The 17,498-nt window shown below is 51.1% G+C and overlaps 1 protein-coding gene across 1 annotated transcript in view; it reads right to left on the bottom strand.

The window, feature by feature from the left end:
• Positions 1–14,641, bottom strand: part of PARP1 (poly(ADP-ribose) polymerase 1) — a 32,682-nt gene extending 18,041 nt beyond the window's left edge. Inside the window, exons 1-8 of the mRNA XM_037069383.1 lie at positions 14,363–14,641; positions 9,793–9,958; positions 8,977–9,092; positions 7,355–7,569; positions 5,754–5,853; positions 4,114–4,230; positions 3,282–3,458; positions 612–759 (exon numbers count right to left, since the gene is read on the bottom strand). Coding sequence (XP_036925278.1) covers positions 612–759; positions 3,282–3,458; positions 4,114–4,230; positions 5,754–5,853; positions 7,355–7,569; positions 8,977–9,092; positions 9,793–9,958; positions 14,363–14,482 — 1,159 coding nt within the window. The 5' untranslated portion in view covers positions 14,483–14,641. The remainder of the gene's footprint in view (positions 1–611; positions 760–3,281; positions 3,459–4,113; positions 4,231–5,753; positions 5,854–7,354; positions 7,570–8,976; positions 9,093–9,792; positions 9,959–14,362) is intronic.
• Positions 14,642–17,498: the final 2,857 nt, after the last annotated feature.

The raw sequence follows: 17,498 nt of genomic DNA, 5'->3' as shown, positions 1-17,498 counted from the left end.
ATCACAATGACCTGAGACGACCCATTCCAGGCAAAGAGGAAACCCCAACGTTCCAAGAGTCCAGCGGTGGACCCAGGCCAGGGTGTGCCATGGTTACGGCTGACGGGACGCAGTGCTGGTGCGACATTCAGAGAACAAAGGCCGCCATAGAGACAAGTCCTGCAAGTCCTCCACCTGTCCCTGAGTAAAAAAGGCCGTGGGTCTCTTTTCCTGACAAAAACCCAAACTGGTCTGTCTCTGTTGGTGTGGAGAGCAACAATGGATCAGTAACTTCCTCTGCTGGCAAGATACACAGCAGCTCTCTGTATGCAAGAGACCCCAGCACCACATCAAGGTCAGGATGACTGATGGGTGCAGGGCTGTCCCGAGGCAGGTAAGCGAGACCCAGAAAGATGCTCTGTAGCACAGTTAGGCTGGGCACACTGCCATTCCAGGTAAGGCCACCTCCCTGGAGTTTCTCAGCAGCCTCCCTCCCAACCTCCCATCTCCCGCTGGGGTAGTGGGACAGGGCTTCCTCACGGGATCAGCAGCAGCGAACCCAGAAAGACATCCCGTTCCCTCAAGGAACAGGACCCCAGCTCACCCCCACCCTGGTGCCCCTGCGGCTCTACCTGGAGGGGCAGAGGAGTTCACAGTAGCGGGTGCTGAGGCTGTAGAAGGCGGTGGTGCCGCCACCACTGGGGCACTGGTCTCCGGTGGGAATATACGGTCCTGCTTTTTGACCTTCAATTTCTTGAGGTATGAGATTTCCTGGAATTCCTAAAGAATTTAAGTTTTTGTTAAAAAACCAGTTCTCCCTTGAAGTAACTTCTTGATAGAGCAAAGAGGATTTTTCTTGTCCAAATTAAAGAATCTGTTTTTCCTTTTCATAATAAAGAATAACATAAGAAAATATGAGCCATACAGTATTATTACAGACATGGTACTTATTTCTAACGCTTCTGCATTTAAGGTAGAACTGGTACTGTGGATGTTTAAAAAATATATATTGCTTAAGCACTTCCGCCAAGATGGAGGCATAGGTGGAAACACCGTGCCTTCTCCCACAACCAAGTTTGAATACAACAAAGGTTTAGTAAACAAAGATGCAGCCAAAGAACAGAAAATTGAACTATACGGAAGTATAGTTGAGTTCAACTATACAGAAGTAAAATTGAACTATATGGACAACACCGAACCGTTCATCTGGGACCGGTAGGAGGGGTGGAGCCAGCAGCGGAGCAGGGTCGGGCAGGAAGGATCCCCTGACCCAGGCTCGTAGGCAGCCGGAGTAGCAGCGCAGACCCAGTGAGGGTGCGGGGCAGGCTGACCACGGTCACACATTCGCACGCAGATAAACCAGCAGAGGAGTGAGCAGTGAGACGGACCGCGCAGGCCCCAGCGGGCAAACCCAGTGGTGGAGGGCTGACTGCAGTTGCACATTCCCGCGCAGTGGGACCCCGGCATCAGTGGCAGCTGCGGTGGGGGAGGCGGCAGATGGGACCACCATTGTTCCTCTTTGACCCCGCCACCACGTACTGCGTCACAACCCAGCAGCTGAGTTGCCCTGCTCTGGTGAACACCTAGGGCTCCGCTCCTCATAGGTAACAGGCATAAACAGTCCAAAATATGGCTCAAGAAGAACTCAAAGCCCCAGAGCTGATAACTCTAAGCGAAAAAGAAATAGTGAACCTCAGATGCACAGTTCAAAATACTGGTGATCAGGATGCTCACAGAACTGGTTGATTAGTCACAAATTAGAGGAACATATGAAGGCTAAACTAATTGAAATGAAGGGAAATGGACAGGAAACCAATAGTGATGGAAAGGAAACTGGGACTCAAATCAATGGAATGGACCAGAAGGAAGAATGAAACATCTAACCAGAAAAGAATGAAGAAACCAGAATTCAAAAAAATGAGGAGAGGCTTAGGAACCTCCAGGACATCTTTAAACGTTCCAACATCCAAATTATAGGGGTACCAGAAGGGTAAAAGGAACAGCCACAAGTGGAAAACTTATTTGAACAAATAATAAAGGAGAACTTCCCCCATCTGGCAAAGGAAATAAGACTTCCAGGAAATCCAGGAAGCTCAGAGAGTCCCCAAGAAGTTGGATCCAAGAAGGAACACACCAAGGCACACCATAATTACATTAGCCAAGATTAAAATGAAGGAGAGAATCCTAGAAACATCAAGAGATAAGGGGACAGTCACCTACAAAGGAGTTCCCATCAGACTGTCAGCAGATTTCTCAAAAGAGACCTTACAGGCAAGAAGGGGCTGGAAAGAAGTATTCCAAGTCATGAAATCCAAAGACCTATAGCCAAGATTGCTTTATCCAGTAAAACTTTCATTTAGAATGAAAGGGCAGATAAAGTGCTTTTCAGATAAGATCAAATTCAAGGAGTTCATCATCACCAAGCCCTTATTCTATGAAATGCTAAAGGGACTTATCTAAGAAAAAGAAAATAAAAATATTAACAGTAAAAGGACAGCAAACTCACAGTTATTAACAACCACACCTAAAACAAAAGCAAACTAAGCAGACAGCTAGATCAGGAGTGGAACCATAGAAATGGAGATCACATGGAGGGTTAGCAACAGGAGTGGGAGGAGAAGGGGGGAGAAGGTACAGTAAATAGCATAGACAGTAGGTAGAAAATAGATAGGGGGGAGGGCAAGAATAGTAGGGAAAATGTAGAATCTAAAGAACTTGAGACACATGGTTATAAACTAAAGGGGGGATGGTGGGGGAGGGGGTGTGCAGGGTAGAGGGGAATGAAGGGGGGAATAGAACAACTGTAATGGTACAATCAATAAAATATATATATACATTAAAATATATACTGCTTAAAGAAAAATCAGTTTACAGCCTGAGGACTACTGCTGAAACCTGGCTACCACCCCCAGGCCTCGTTCTCGAGTTGTTCCCCTCTTGTGCCCACCTCATTACCAAAAGCCCCCAGGACTGCACAGACTGGGAAACAGATCATCACTCAGCTGGAAATCCTACCCTTCTCACTTGGAAACACAGCTGCAGAGGCCAAGAACAATCAGTATACAATACAAATTATGCCATGAACACAGCTTGCCCCACCCCACCCCCTGGGGTTTCTGAGCGCCCCAGCCAGGGCAGTGGGCAGTTCTTAGACACGCAGAACCAATAACATGACTTCATACTCTGATCGAGCGTGCACGAGATGAGAAGAAGTCCCAGGCACACTGCCCTGCAATCACAGCAACCTAGAGGGTGGGGGTCATGTTTTTCTGCCCACAGATCCCAGAGTCCTCCCCACTTACCTTTGGGGTCACCCACTCCTTCCGGTTGGGTGTCTGTGTCTTAACCATGCACTTGGTCCAGGCAGTGACATCCCCAGTACAGTAATAAGCATCGCTCTTGAAGACCAGCTGGCCTGAGCACTCCTCGCAGGGAAGGAGGGCACCGAACACCATGCCATCGGCTACACGGTCCAAGACCTGAGGCCAGTGAAGAGACACGTCAGAAAGAAAAGGAGCAGCTACAGGAGATGACGCTAGCAATGTGGGATGAAGGATCTGCCCAGGCCCCACTCACCGACACAGAAGAGAGGGCTTGTCTGAGACTCACTGACACCCCCTGGCCAGCGGGTTTACAGGGGGCACTTTGATTTTTTGTACTCTAATCCCACGCATGTTCCTGCAGTTTCCACTTCCCTCATAGACTGAGAGAGCACCCACTACTTCTGCACAAGGGACAGAGCTAACCCCTCCCCCAGAGAGAAAGGGCGGGGCCTGCTGGGGAAACCGGTCTCCCTAGGCAGTCTCGAGTCCCCGCCGCCCCCACCCCCACGGCCTTGGGCAGTTTGGGCACAGGGTAGCAGAGACGGCTCCTCAGGCCAGTGTGGCATGAATACACAAGGCAAATGTAAGGCCCACCTCAGCCCTCACCAACGTTCTAAACCGAGGGCTACCTTGCGGAGGATGCCTGGAAGGGCCTGGAGAACTGCCCCTTCGTGCCACTGGGAAATGGTGACCACGATGGCAATGACCATGCAACACAACTACGTGGAGTTGTCACTCCTCCCAATTAATACCAGCAGGTGTGCGATCGGAGGGCCTCCCACGCGTCTCACTTAACACAAAGGCAGCTCACCGCCGACTCCCCGGAGGGCACTTGCTGCTTGTTGAAGATGAGCATCTCTTTCAGGTCGTTCGTTGAGCACACCTTCTTTAGCTCGTCCTTGATGTTCCAGATCAGGTCGTTCTGGGCCTGTGGACAAGACCCAGCTGCTGAGAAACCCGCTCTTTCCAAAGAAAGAAACCCCACGATCAGAGACCCCAGTGCTCTTGCCTGTCTCCCACCACTCACTGTGCTGAGCTGCCCTCCAGGGCCAGCCTCCTCAACAGGGAAGGGCACGCCCAGCCCCACCCCTGGGGACCCCAGAGCAGACCCAGAGTGAGGTCTCTCAGGGGACACCGTGGAAGGTGGGGAGGAGACCACTGAGGGATGTGTGGAGGGCTGCAGTCCAGCAACAAGGGTCCCAGGGATCAAGCCCACAGGAAAAAAACCCCAGGGAACACAGGAAAGAGCTCGGAAGCACCCAGGTTATTGGCTGACACCTGGCACCCAAGGGAGGTGGGCATGGCTGCCCTCCACCAATCTGAGAGCATGCAGGGGGGATGCCCAAGCACCCATTTCCTCAGTTCAAAACAGCACCCCAGCTCTATGGCAGCCAGATTTGGACCATAACAGACTCGTTTTTTTATAAAGGGCAACCACACCAAATTTGTCATTCTTATCAAACCTGAACCACCAGAAGCTGCTTCAAATTTTTATACCGCTGGGCGAAACTGAATACTCACATAAGAGAGCCAAGCAGATGGCTCACAGAAATCAAGTTCCCAAAAGAAAGTAAATGTTCTCCCCCAGCTGTCCAAACACCTAGCCTTTCTGATTAATAATTTGTAATTTTCTTCGATGCACGTGTAATGAGAGTGATGAATCTCTGGTTAATGACTACTGATTAATAGGTAGTTTTCCCTTCTTCACTATATTGTCTCCTATTCCTTTTTTCTTCTTCTAAAACTAGAGACCTTCATGTAAAAAAATACGAAACTGTCTCTTCAAGGTATTTGTCTATGCTAAGAACCTTTCGCATCCTTAAATTTAATAGTTTCCCATGTTTGCAAGCCACCCTGCAGGTCCAGGTACACGGCGACATGCTATGTGTCAGCAGCAGGAACCCGCCACCTCAGTGGGGACCTGGTGGGTGGGGACCGAACTCTCGGCTCCTGCCTGAGCCTGGCTGCTGGTCTGGCACCTGGAGTCTAATGTGGGTTCTCCTCCAAATAAGAACTGTTTCTTTGGGAGGAGGGAAGAAAACCACCCGGGGAGAAAGCCATGCTTTTAAACAATAGCTATCAATTTGGGAATTCTTAAAGGTCCGGGTAAGTGAGACAAGAACACCTTCTTGACCTTTCTTCCCAGAATAAGGGAAGAGAACCGAGACAGATTGGTGGCAGGACACACACAGCTCAGAACTCACCTTGAGGGCCTTTTCAAGCTTACTATCCTTGTCTTTCTCTTTTTTAGANAATAAGAACTGTTTCTTTGGGAGGAGGGAAGAAAACCACCCGGGGAAAAAGCCATGCTTTTAAACAATAGCTATCAATTTGGGAATTCTTAAAGGTCCGGGTAAGTGGGACAGGAACACCTTCTTGACCTTTCTTCCCAGAATAAGGGAAGAGAACCGAGACAGATTGGTGGCAGGACACACACAGCTCAGAACTCACCTTGAGGGCCTTTTCAAGCTTACTATCCTTGTCTTTCTCTTTTTTAGATTTCTTCTTGGGCACTCGGTCTATTCCATCTACCTCATCACCTTTCCTCTTTCTGAAAGAGACACAGGGTACAGAAGAAAGAACCAGAGCCATGAAAACTCTGAAATCCAGGGGCTTGGGCGCCACAGTATCTCATCTCAACTCTTCTCTGCAGGCCCTGCCTGCTGCCGGCTCAGGCAGCGTCCCACGGACTCCACCGACTTCGGAGCACACTCTGCTGCCAAGGAGGGGGCCTGGCGCTGCTCCAGGGCCTTGGAACAGCACGGCACAGGATCCAAGGCTCAGGCTCCACCTGATGCCAAAAACCCCGTGCACCTCCTGCCACTAACGAGACAGCATGGAAGGTTCCTGGTAGGAAGAAAGCCCGCAGCCAAGGGGCAGAAAGGCAAAGCAGAAGGGTCAGGGGCCCAGCCTTTCCAGCTAAAACACAGGGCCGCTCCAAAGGCCAGGAGGCTGTTCTGAGGTCAACTGCACTGCCATTAAAAGCCCAAGTGAGCGACAGTCTAGGCACTGCTGACCAGTCTGCCTCAGCTGGGCCGGCAAACCTGGCCGACCAAGTCCAGCAGTGTCATCCACACCTCAAGGAGAGCACTGAGGGTCATCGCAGCCCTTAAACAAACAGGGCAGGAGAGCCACAGTGGTCGAGACTCCACTTCAGCTAAGCTCCAAACCTCAGCCAAATGCATTTTTTCCTTATCCTTGAAAACAGAGACAATACCATCTACCCCCCAGGGCTGTGGGGACGATTAAATGGAACATCCCACCGAAAGCGTTTTACACAGCACCCTGCATACTGAAAGCGCCCCAGCAGTTCTGATGGCTGGTCCAGCACACATGGGCGCTCACGCTCCCTACAACTGTATCACGTGCCGCAGTGCCCGGACCATTAATCCACGGCCCAGTTTCCCAGTTTTCTCAGAGGCCCAAGCCACATGTGCTGTGCAATGAACTCGTGTGCTATGAACTCAAATAATGCAGGATAGCTGCTTGGTGATGTCAGGGACACCCTGACCCTAACACGGAGCAGTCACCGGCCCAGGGGCACGGTGCACATCACGGCGCTGCCACATCTCCCTTGGTGTGCTTGTCTGGACCAGCAGAAGAAAAACTCCAGATAAGTCACCAGTAGGGCTTCCCATCCTAAACTGTATGAAATCCGTATCAGCCTCAACTCTAAACCAGGGACTGTCTTATCGACTGCTCCCCCACCCCATTTAAAAACTGTTGTGATCTTCCCAAGCACCGTTCCTCAGCGATAGCCAATCACAAAGGAACACACCCACACAGGAGGAGGTCATGAGGATGGGGAGGTGGGTTGTGCAGGGGTCACAGGTCAGACCACTAGGAGCACCCTGCAGTCCTCTGCTACCACGGCTAGGAAAGGGCAGGGAGCTCAACTTCTACTGCCCCCGCCCCGCCCCCGCCCGGCATCCCTGGCTTTCTCAAGGTCAGGAAGGAGGAAACACAGGAGTGGTATGAAGTCTACAGGGTCTCTAGAACTCCATCAAGCCCCTCACTGAGCTCCCCTTGCAACCCACACAACCTCCACCCACCCTTCGCTCTTGACTCCGGGGAGCTGCTTCTTCAGGTCTTCCTTATCCTCGGGAGCAAGCAGGTTGAAGCCCTTGAGCTGGCTCGCGCTGTACTCAGGGCGAAAGTTCAGCTCCTCCCTGTTCTCGACAAAGCAGCGAGGGTGGTACCAGCGATCAATCATGCCCAGCTGGGGCTTCTCAGGGTCCAGCATCTTTTTGGAGAGGCGCACCTGGCCCTGTAGGAGAGAGAGAAGAAAGGATGGTGACACTGAAGGCCCAGTGGTGACCAAGCCAACCTGTCCAGAGAGGGACCTCAGGTCCACCCCAAGGGCACTGTAAGGACTGCTGGGAGATTTTGGCTTTTTGATTCTGACCAATCAGGACAGTGCCTTTTGGATCAAACTGTGAGAATTTGGAGTCTTCATTTGCATGAGGATGGAACAATCATAGAGCAAGGGTGGGGATTTCTGTCCATATAAGCCCCCTCTGGCTGGGAGACCACTGAAGATGGAATGCACCACTGAAGATAGTGCCCCCAGCACTATGGTGCTATTTTCACCGAATAACGTTTCCTTCTTCACTGCACCCCAATCTGGGATTCCTACTGGTGTTGAACTGGCACCAAAGACCACTGGTTAACATAAGGCACTCCTGAGGATGTTCTGCTGACCTGGAACAGGCGTTAAGAACACTAACACAGTAGGCTGGGGCAGAGCTGCGTCCTTGAACTGCACTGGGAGGCCCCCCCTCCCAGCAGGGATTTTTCTGCCCCACCCCCCACTGTTTCATTGACGAAGTCCTGCCATCCCACCCAGGCCCACAGTTCCAGACCTGACATTCCTAGCAGAGCTCCATGCCTGCGAGCCCTAGGCCTGGACAACTCCGCACGAGGGGTGCCAACGCTACACAAAACCCTGTTTCCGGCCAACAACAGCTCACAGCTTCTGACACTCCCCTGGGAACCTAAACCTTTGCCCTAAATTTACAGTGGCTGAAGGCAGCTGAAGAAGACTCAGCAATGTCATGATTTTTCTTTCTACACCCCACAGGGCCCGCCTCCCCCCCCACTTCTGGTCCCATACTCCAAGGAGGCAGGAACCTCCGACCAGGATCAGAGGAGACTGACGAGGCTGGAGGGCACAGGCCCATCCTGCCACCCTTGTCCCCCTGCTACTCGGACAGCACCCAAGCCCCCAGCCGGCTGTCATCAGGACAACAACTGGTAGGAAAGAGTGGTTAAGGACACTCCTCTGGTGAAGGGGAGGAAACCCGAGGCTTCCTCCAGGGAAGGAACTCACCCCTGAAACGTCACCTGCTGTGAAACCCAGACCAATAGCCCCCTCTCCATCGCTGCCAAGCCCATAAGAGACCTTCACGTAAACGCTTTCCAACCCCATCTCCCCAACCCCGCGTCCTAAGAGTGAATGCAACTTAAAGTCACGAGGCCTGAACCACAAGTAATTAGGGCCAGACCTGCCTGGAAGAAAAGTCATGGTCACCTCCTGCCTCCTCTAAGACCTTCCCTTTACTGTTAACCACTAGTGTTGAGCTTGCACTTAAAACCCGTTTTTCTTTTCTTCTGAGAGGCCCAGTGGCATCCAATGTGAGAAATCCAGAGTCAGATCTTCGTGCTGAGCTCTCACCTTATCTATCTTCTCCAGGCAGCCCTTGCACGTGCTTCTGTTGGACTTGGCGTACTCTACTGCAAAGTCACCCAGCGTCTTCTCCGTCTTGCTCCCAACTCCACCTTGGCCTTTGCCTGGAGAACCAGACACATCGATGCTCATCTCAACAGCATCAGTGCAGGTGCAGTGTCCCTGCCCTCCCCGGCTTCTTCCTCCCTGGGGTTCTTCTACCAGGACACTATACGTTCTGGGGGATCACACTGGCTCATCTTATCTACGCCATTTCTAACCTTGTGGTGGGTTAACAGAGCTTCTTTTTTGGCAATAAAATAAAAACTTTTCTTAGAAAGGCTCTTTGAAACAAGATAGTATCCGGTAGTCTCCCTTTCCACCTCTCTCCTCTTCCTCTGGAGCCCGCTCCCTCACTGCAGAAAGTACTTAAATAAGTTCCAAGGCTGACTGCTTCTCCTCTGGTCAGGAATAAGACAATGCTGTACTCTGCTGAAGGATGCCGATGGCGGGGGAGGCTATGCTTCTGTGCGGGCAGGGTGTATAAGGGAACTCTCTTCACTGTCTGCTTAATTTTGCGGTGAACCCAAAACTGCTCAAAAAAAAAAAAAAACAGTCTATGAAAACAACAACTTTAAAGGCCACATTTCAGGCATCTTAAAAAATAAAATATCCTGCAACAGGACGGAGCTGGACCGATGGGGTACGACTGAAGTAGCAGGGGCCCTTTCTTCTCTGGAGAACTTTCTCTGCTTTCTTGGAAAAGGTTCCCTGTAAGCCCTGGGGTTGGCAGCAACACCCGCTGCCTCCCTGCTGTGTACGCACCTGTCACTCCTCCGGCCTCCGCAGTCTTTTTAACTTTCTGTTGGTCATCCCACCGGAGCTCAGAGAACCCGTCCACCTCGACATCAGGCTGCCAGATGGTGTGGCCGACCTTCCAGAAGCAGGAGAAGTGGTACCAGTGCGGCACTTTGCCGTCGAACATGGGTGACTAGAAGGATGAGAATCAGAGGGAGGTAAACGAACACCAGGTTCATCTCCGAGGCAGCCTGAAGCCCAGCCCGCCACAGCAAACCAGCCCTTGTTTCCTTCTCCGTGAAAACGAGGGCAGCTTGCCTGTGCCCCCACCCGGCCTGGGAAAAGCTGCAAACCGACGAGAAACAGCAGCCCCTGCCCCACATTTCTCTCCATGGTCTTTCCCAACAGCTAAGAAAGCTGCTGCCTGCTAAAGCCCACTCTCTCAGGACACGGGACACCCCTGGGAACGGTGGCATTTTTGAACAGGACTCTGCCTGCGCTCCTTTTTAAGCACATGCCTCTACATTTCAGTGACAGGCTTTACCTCTGAGCATAGTACATGCACACGGGATGCCCGTCCCGTGTCCTGACTCTGCTGTGTCTGCCTGGGAGAGGCAGGTCTGGACTCAGAGGGCCTGCGCAGCCCCGAGAGGGCCCTGGAAGTTAGGATAATGAGGAGCTAGTCCCAGATAATGAGCAAGGCCAAGAAAATGTGTCAGACAAGTGGCAGGCATGCAGCAGCCACACAGATGTGGATGGAATAAATTTACTTCAGAGAGAGAGAGAGAGAGAGAACGAACACGGGTCAGGGAAGCAGGCCAGCTAGAGCAGACAACAGAGGTCTGGAGTCGGTCACCAGCCTGCCAACCTGCCCCCAGGCCCTCAGGAAGTGCCACTTCCTGCTGCAGGTCCTGGGGAGTTGGGCCACGTGGCAAATCGGTCACCTCCCGTGGCAGCCTTTCTGTTCTGTGAAGTTTTGCGTTAGGGTTGGTACCGACTGGACAGTATCAGGCCTTTCACTGTCATAGTGCCAGGCACTCCCAGGCTTTACAGAGTGGAGGTGACAGTGACTGGCAAGGTGGGATGAACAGTGGCATTTATTTGGTCCTTGGCACCCACGACTGCTTTTGGGTGGGAACCAACACCTCAGTTCTTTCCACTACGCTGCTGGGAAGAGCTACTTAAAAATACACAAATGGTTCTGACCAAAGCAAGGGAGGCCTTGAACACCTGCTTTTACACAATAGAAAGCCAGATGTTACCCACATGAAACAAAAATATTAAAACATTGTTAAAAGTAAATAGCACACAGAACTTTTAGGACGAGTTGTGGGGACAGGGGAAATAGCGTGAAAAAGCAATGACAAGGTCTCCAACCTTGCCCACTCTGTGAGTAGCCTCTTTCTAGATTTAGTAGATTAAAATGGAAGGTCAAGGCCGGGCATTTCAAGGACTCCTCCGCATCAGGCAGCCTGGTTTACAGCAGCATCCCTCAGCCCAGAACTCTCCCAGTCCTAGTCAGAGCAAGCAGCACTGTCCCCTAAGGCCCCTCTCACAGTTCCCAGGTAAGAATGATCCATCTGGGTGATTATTTAATCAATGCCCATCTTGCTGGCACCTGGCAAAGCCTGCTCTCGGTGGACAACTCAGGGTATTTGTAGAATGCCTTATGTCTGGAGGGAAGGGGAAAGGAAGGGGGGGTCCCTACTGTGGAAAAGAGATCCCCAAACCAGACAACACATGGCATCCCAAAGCAGACTTGTGTTCTGGTCCTTACACTTTCACCAAAGCAGCAGACACATCCTTAAGCACCAGGCCATCTTGTAAGACATCTGCAGTGGCCTCCGCCTGGCTCTTCTGCCTTGGTACCCTGTCTACCCCTCCTCTGCCGAGTTCTGGTTATGCTCACGCACAGGAGGACACGCAGCTCGGTGGCTTTGCCCCCACTCTGCGACTCATGACTGTGCCGTAACTTCCTGGCTCCGTCAGGGCCTCACACCTGCCCCTCAACCTTGGTCTGGGTGCTGTGCTCCCATGCATGGGTGACTGGGGCCCCATCCTCCTCAAGAGGAAGAACCTCTGACCAAAGCAAGGCTTTACAGTGGACCTTAGGACTGAGAACGATGTGACAAGAAGGGAACTAGATCAAGGTTGCAAGACTATGGCTATTGCTCGGCAGACACAGGGCTCTGGTAGCGGCAGAATCTTCGTGTACTGAGCACCCACCTCATTGCAGGGTCCTCACCCAGCCACTCCACTGCCCGCCCACGGCAGGAAAGGGATGAGCGTATCGCAGCCTCTCTGAAGACTCCCTGTGCCCCAACCCTCAAGACTGGAGAGGCAGGCTGCCACAACCTGGCCCAGTTCATCCCCTCAAGGCTGCTCCAGGGCGTATCAGCTTAAGTTTCAGGGATTGGATACAGCCAGAACAATCCTCCCATACAAATGTAAAAGAAGGTTTTTAACATCCAAGTGAAAGAACGGCTTCTTTTTTGCAGCCTTCACCCGCAGTCTAGAAGACCAATTGTATATTCTGAATTAAAACTCCACTCCCTAATTACTATTACAGGCAACCACACTTACTTTTAATAATAAAGACTCTCCCTCACCATCAAGTTTGCCAAAAGAGCACCCTGAATGTTAGAATTTAGTACGTCTGGGAACTGGTTCCTCAGTGGAGCCACCCCACACTCCCCCAGACCCACCCACCCTTCGTCTTTATCCTCAGAGTCCTTGCTCATCACCCCGGCTACCCTTAGGTTTTCACTTAGGTTTTCGGTTTTCAATAGAACAGGATCCTCTTTGGCTGCCTTGTGAAGCCTACAGACGACCCCTTCTCTGAATTACATTTAAAAATGCAGGACAAAAGACAAAGGCTCACAAAGGGAACCAACTATATAGATGTAGTTAACAAAACACTTAAAAAGCTTACTGGACTACAGTAACCCATGAGCTAACTACAGTAATCTTGAAGCAGTGATGAGCGCAAATGATATGTAGGAAAATTCCCAACACATGTAAGGTGATATGAAAATACCTGTAATTACCAATGGTGACAAAAACCACAAGTACTGCTAATACGCCTTTGGGGCTTATGCTCGTAACTGAAGGAAATGACTTCTATCTGGAGCTTAGTTCTCATCTACCCTCAGGGACCTGCTACCTACACCCCACAGACCCCAGGTTCAGAGGCCTTGCAGGGGGACAGAGCTTCGTAAGATCAGCCTGCCCATACATTCCAGGTAAGGTTCCAAGACCAGGGGGTGGGGGCGGGTGGGGGGGGTGGGATGTGGCTCTTTGGGCGGCAGATCTGCCAATCCACCCTCAACTTCCTGCCACTTGGTGAACAAGGACTCCAGATGAAGCTCCCATCCTGGGCACACAATGCTTAAGGCACAGCTCCAGCAGGTGGCATCCCCCCCCCCCCCCCGCAATGTTTACCTGTCACCTACCTTTTAAAACCAAAGTGCAGCTTCCAAGGGCAGTCTCTCTTTGTGCCCCTACAAGCCAACACAGGGCCTAGGTGCTCAGGAAGTGTGTACGGAGCACCTAGGCTCAGTAAATACTGTGTCAGGTACCGAGCTAGGTAAGTCCTGAGGATACCCAGATAACAGCCCCACTCCCTGCTGGGTCAGGAATGGGATGACCTAAGTACTTATACTCACTCCTCTCTACCCTAAGAGTATTGAAAACCCAGTAAGGGCTCTCTGGTCATTTCCAAAATTCTTTAGTGCCTCCCTGCAAGGAAGGAAAATCAAGTTACCCTGACCAGGAGCATCCAGCCTGGATAACAGATGGCTTTACGTCCAGGGGTGGGGAGAGAGGGCAGGTGAGAACCCAGACCCCACAGGAGCAAAATGGAAGCTGGAGGAGGCAGGAACCCCCTTGGCAGGGTCCTTCAGGCACCCCACCCCACAGACCACTCCAACAGTTACAGGCATCTCTGAAGTCTAAGGAACGTAGAAGGGGGATCCCCAATCTGTCAACAAGTCCCCGCGAGGAACCCCCCAAAGCCACTCTTACTTAAACCCTACGGCAGCAAATTACATCAGGAGAACTTGACTATGAATCTGAAAAGTTTGGGGAAATGTTACTTTAAACCACAAATCAGGCCAAAAGGGAATGCACAGTACAAAAAAACGACACTGACGTGCAGTTTTGCATAATTAAAAAAATGAAACTCAGCGGGTGTTGAAATAATAGCCAAAAATAGGTTTAAAACAAAATCCTCTCATGCCAGCCATCACCATCAATGGAGAACAAAAAGATCTTCTAGAACAAAGTAAACAAAAAAATCAGATGAGCCTCAAAAGACCACGCACACATTCCGCACCGCGCCCCCCTCCCCCGGGGCGAATGTTAACAGAAACGGTTCCTCATTTTTACAAAGCAAAAAACACCCCCAGCCCCCAACTCTATTTCCAGGGCTTTCCGTTCAAGATCAGTAAAGCCTTCCAGAAGGTCCGGAGCAGCAGCACCCACAGGCCCCGAGTGGGCTCCGCGGGGCCGGCTCGTCCCGCTCCTCCAGGCGAGCCCTCCCCCCACACTTCCCGGACACGAAGCTCCGCCGAGCACAAAGCGGCCCTCTCGCTCGCACCTGCACCATGATGGCCATCCGGAGCGAGTCCTTGGGGATGCTCTCGCTGCATTTCTTGCAAGAGGCGCGCCCGCTCTTCGCGTACTCGACCCGGTAGAGCTTGTCCGAGGACTCCGCCATCCTCCCACTCGTCCCGCTGCAGCTCCGCAAGCCGACGCCACCACCTGAACACACGCTGCCACTGTCTCACCGCCCCTCGCGTGCGTGCGTCGTCCGTCAGCCCGCCCCCCTCTGCAGCCGCAGCACGTAGCGTCGACCACCCGCAGCTCCCGGATAGATTGTTGCTGCCTGGCGGCGGGAACGCCTCCGGCGCACGCGTTTAAGGGGCGGGGCCTCCGGCGCGCGCGCGGGAGGCCGGCGGCAGGGTCGGTTCTTCCGCGGTGCCTGCGGCTGCTTGAGTCTGGGCTGCTGCTGCATTTGCTGCCGCTGCTGCCTGTGGAGCCTGGGCTTGCCCTGATTCTGTAGCTCCTAGGCGAATTCGGCACCACCCCTTTAACCTTTCTGTTCCCTGGAAGGCTTCTTTGCTCTCCCAATTAATTCTACCCTNGCCTCCGGCGCGCGCGCGGGAGGCCGGCGGCAGGGTCGGTTCTTCCGCGGTGCCTGCGGCTGCTTGAGTCTGGGCTGCTGCTGCATTTGCTGCCGCTGCTGCCTGCGGAGCCTGGGCTTGCCCTGATTCTGTAGCTCCTAGGCGAATTCGGCACCACCCCTTTAACCTTTCTGTTCCCTGGAAGGCTTCTTTGCTCTCCCAATTAATTCTACCCTCACTCCCTTTTAACAAGCATGTCCTCTGTCCTCCGAGGGCGCCAGATTTGGAAGGCGCAGGCCGGCTCGGGAATGTGGTTGATGGGCCCAGGAGAGGTCAACCGCGGCTGGCCCTCGGCGGAGTCCTAACTGCAGTCCGTAGACCGTCGGGACCAAATACTGAAATCTAGCATCGCCTTTATTGTGAATTTAAATGCATGAATACAAACCCCAGGAGTATGAGAACAGTACCTGTCTGTGACTTTGGCAGCCAGTCATCCCAGATGTGTTCATATCACTTCCCAGGTGTGGGAGGCAACTCAGTATTTATTGTTAAGCTTATCACTACTTGGAAGTTGCAGTAGTTAAAAGACGTGCTGCTATTAGATATTGTTACTTAACGTATAACTATTTTTATAACGTTTCTTTTTCAATCCTATGCATTTTATTTGTTGAAAACATTATGACAGCGTGTGCTGTGTTGAGAATATTCAACTCTGCTATAGAAGACGAGAAGTAAATAGGGTGAATGGAACTCATAAACCTTGCTAAAGCATAGAGAGGAAGAAGGCTAGTCTCTTAAGAGACATAGATGTTGAGTAGGCAAGCAGATTATGAGACATAGGCAAGAATCCAAAATTAGTGCCCCTTAAACATGTTGACGGTAAATAGAAAAAGTGGATTATATCATGGAACACAGAATTTACTTGGAGAGTAGCCAAATCAGGCATGATCATCTGGCCTCTGGGTTGCCCACTTTTTGTCATCCCTAAATGGCCACTTGGTGATAACATTCTGGCTCCGATATACTCTGTCCAAAAGTTGCAGGTAAAACCTAATGTCTGTTTCACAGGCTGATTGGCGAGCTCCATCTGTGGCCAGCATACTTGGTCCTGTGTCCGATGGTGACTCTGAGTTGGCTCCAGGTATTACTCTTAGTGACTTGGCTGATCTTGTCTTAGTCCTTTTTCTTTTCTTTTTTTTAACATATAAAAGAATAAAGGGAAGAAAATAAAGCTACAGATAGCTCACCAGTTCAGGAGGGAAATTGCGTCACCTAGCCACAGTGCCACGATGATCCAGCTGAGCATCTTGGTGTTAGTGACACAGAGGGGCTTTGTAAACTGTTACATAATTCTAATCAGAGTGCAGATTTACTAACCATATTCCCAGAGAGGAACTTTTCAACTGTTATGATTTAGTTTTCAAAAATTCTTTTTTTTAAAAGAAAGATAGCATCACTTTTCTGTGTTCCTCTCTTCTCTACAATTTTAGAGGGCAGGAAATTTTGTTACAACTAAATATACGCAATTTATCATTTTCAGATTTGATTTTTTGAATGACACTAGAACCCTATTATGCGGTGATTTGATATTTGACTTCTTGAGAAATAATGGAGTTGAATTTAATTCCCTGGAATATAATAACATGCCGCAAAAACTCCAGACTTTTTAAAGGGGAAGAGATCTTGGAGCTGTGTCCTGGATTTACAGCTGGGGCCTGAGGTAATGAGATTTTCTGAAGGTCACACAGCTGCCGAGTTGCAGAGTGGGACAGTGCGAGGGTGGCCTCGTCCATGCCTTCCCCACGCTGTCCCTATAGGAGCATAATTACTTTTATGTGAGTTCAGGGCTAATGTTCTGGAAAGAGGCATTCTCTCATTGAAGATGAAGGCATGGGCAGGGGTGTAGGGAAGTGGCAGTGAGTAGGTCTGTGATGATTCAGACTCAAGAGAGGCAGATTTCGGTCACCTGGATTAACCATGGATGGGGCATGGAGGGCAGGGCCCTCTCCACAACCAGGGACTGAACCCTGGGATCATAACCGAAGAAGCCTTCTCTCAAAGCTGCCCAGAGACTAGTCTAGCCCCATGGATTCTCCTCAGCAATATGCCGAATCCTACATTATAATAATCTACTCACATAGCTGGTTTATCCATCTAACCTGGGTATACTTGAGGTCAAAGGCCATCTGGCTCATTGCTGAAACTCTCTACTTAGCACAGTGATAGGCAGGGTGCCTGTAGGCTGTAAATCTCCTTTGCCACATCGACCTAATTGTGGGGTCAAGGATAATCTTTAATTTTAAAATCTTGCCCTGTACTACTAAGCTTGGGGAGTTCATTCATAGCTTGGAAAAAAGTTGCCCTACTGTCCACTAGATGGCGTCCAACACACACACACCCTGTACATGCATCACAGGACCGGCGCCACGCTCATCGTGAGGTTAATGAAAGAGAGCCACCAAGTCTGGTTCATCCCATTCGGTTGTCTTGTTTTGTTCTCTGGCAGCATGCTCTAAGAGAGATTTGGGAGCCGGCAGGAGAGGAGGAGGAAGAGGTGCCTTTAGACAATCCCCCTGTAACCCTGTTGCAAGACTGCAGGCAGAGAAAACC

The sequence above is a fragment of the Sturnira hondurensis genome, unplaced genomic scaffold (genome assembly GCF_014824575.4).
Source record: "Sturnira hondurensis isolate 20B ecotype Veracruz unplaced genomic scaffold, ASM1482457v3 Scaffold0018525, whole genome shotgun sequence".
Lineage (NCBI taxonomy): Eukaryota > Metazoa > Chordata > Mammalia > Chiroptera > Phyllostomidae > Sturnira > Sturnira hondurensis.
Note: the sequence above shows the minus strand (reverse complement) of the source record. Positions and strands in the feature narration are given on the sequence as shown.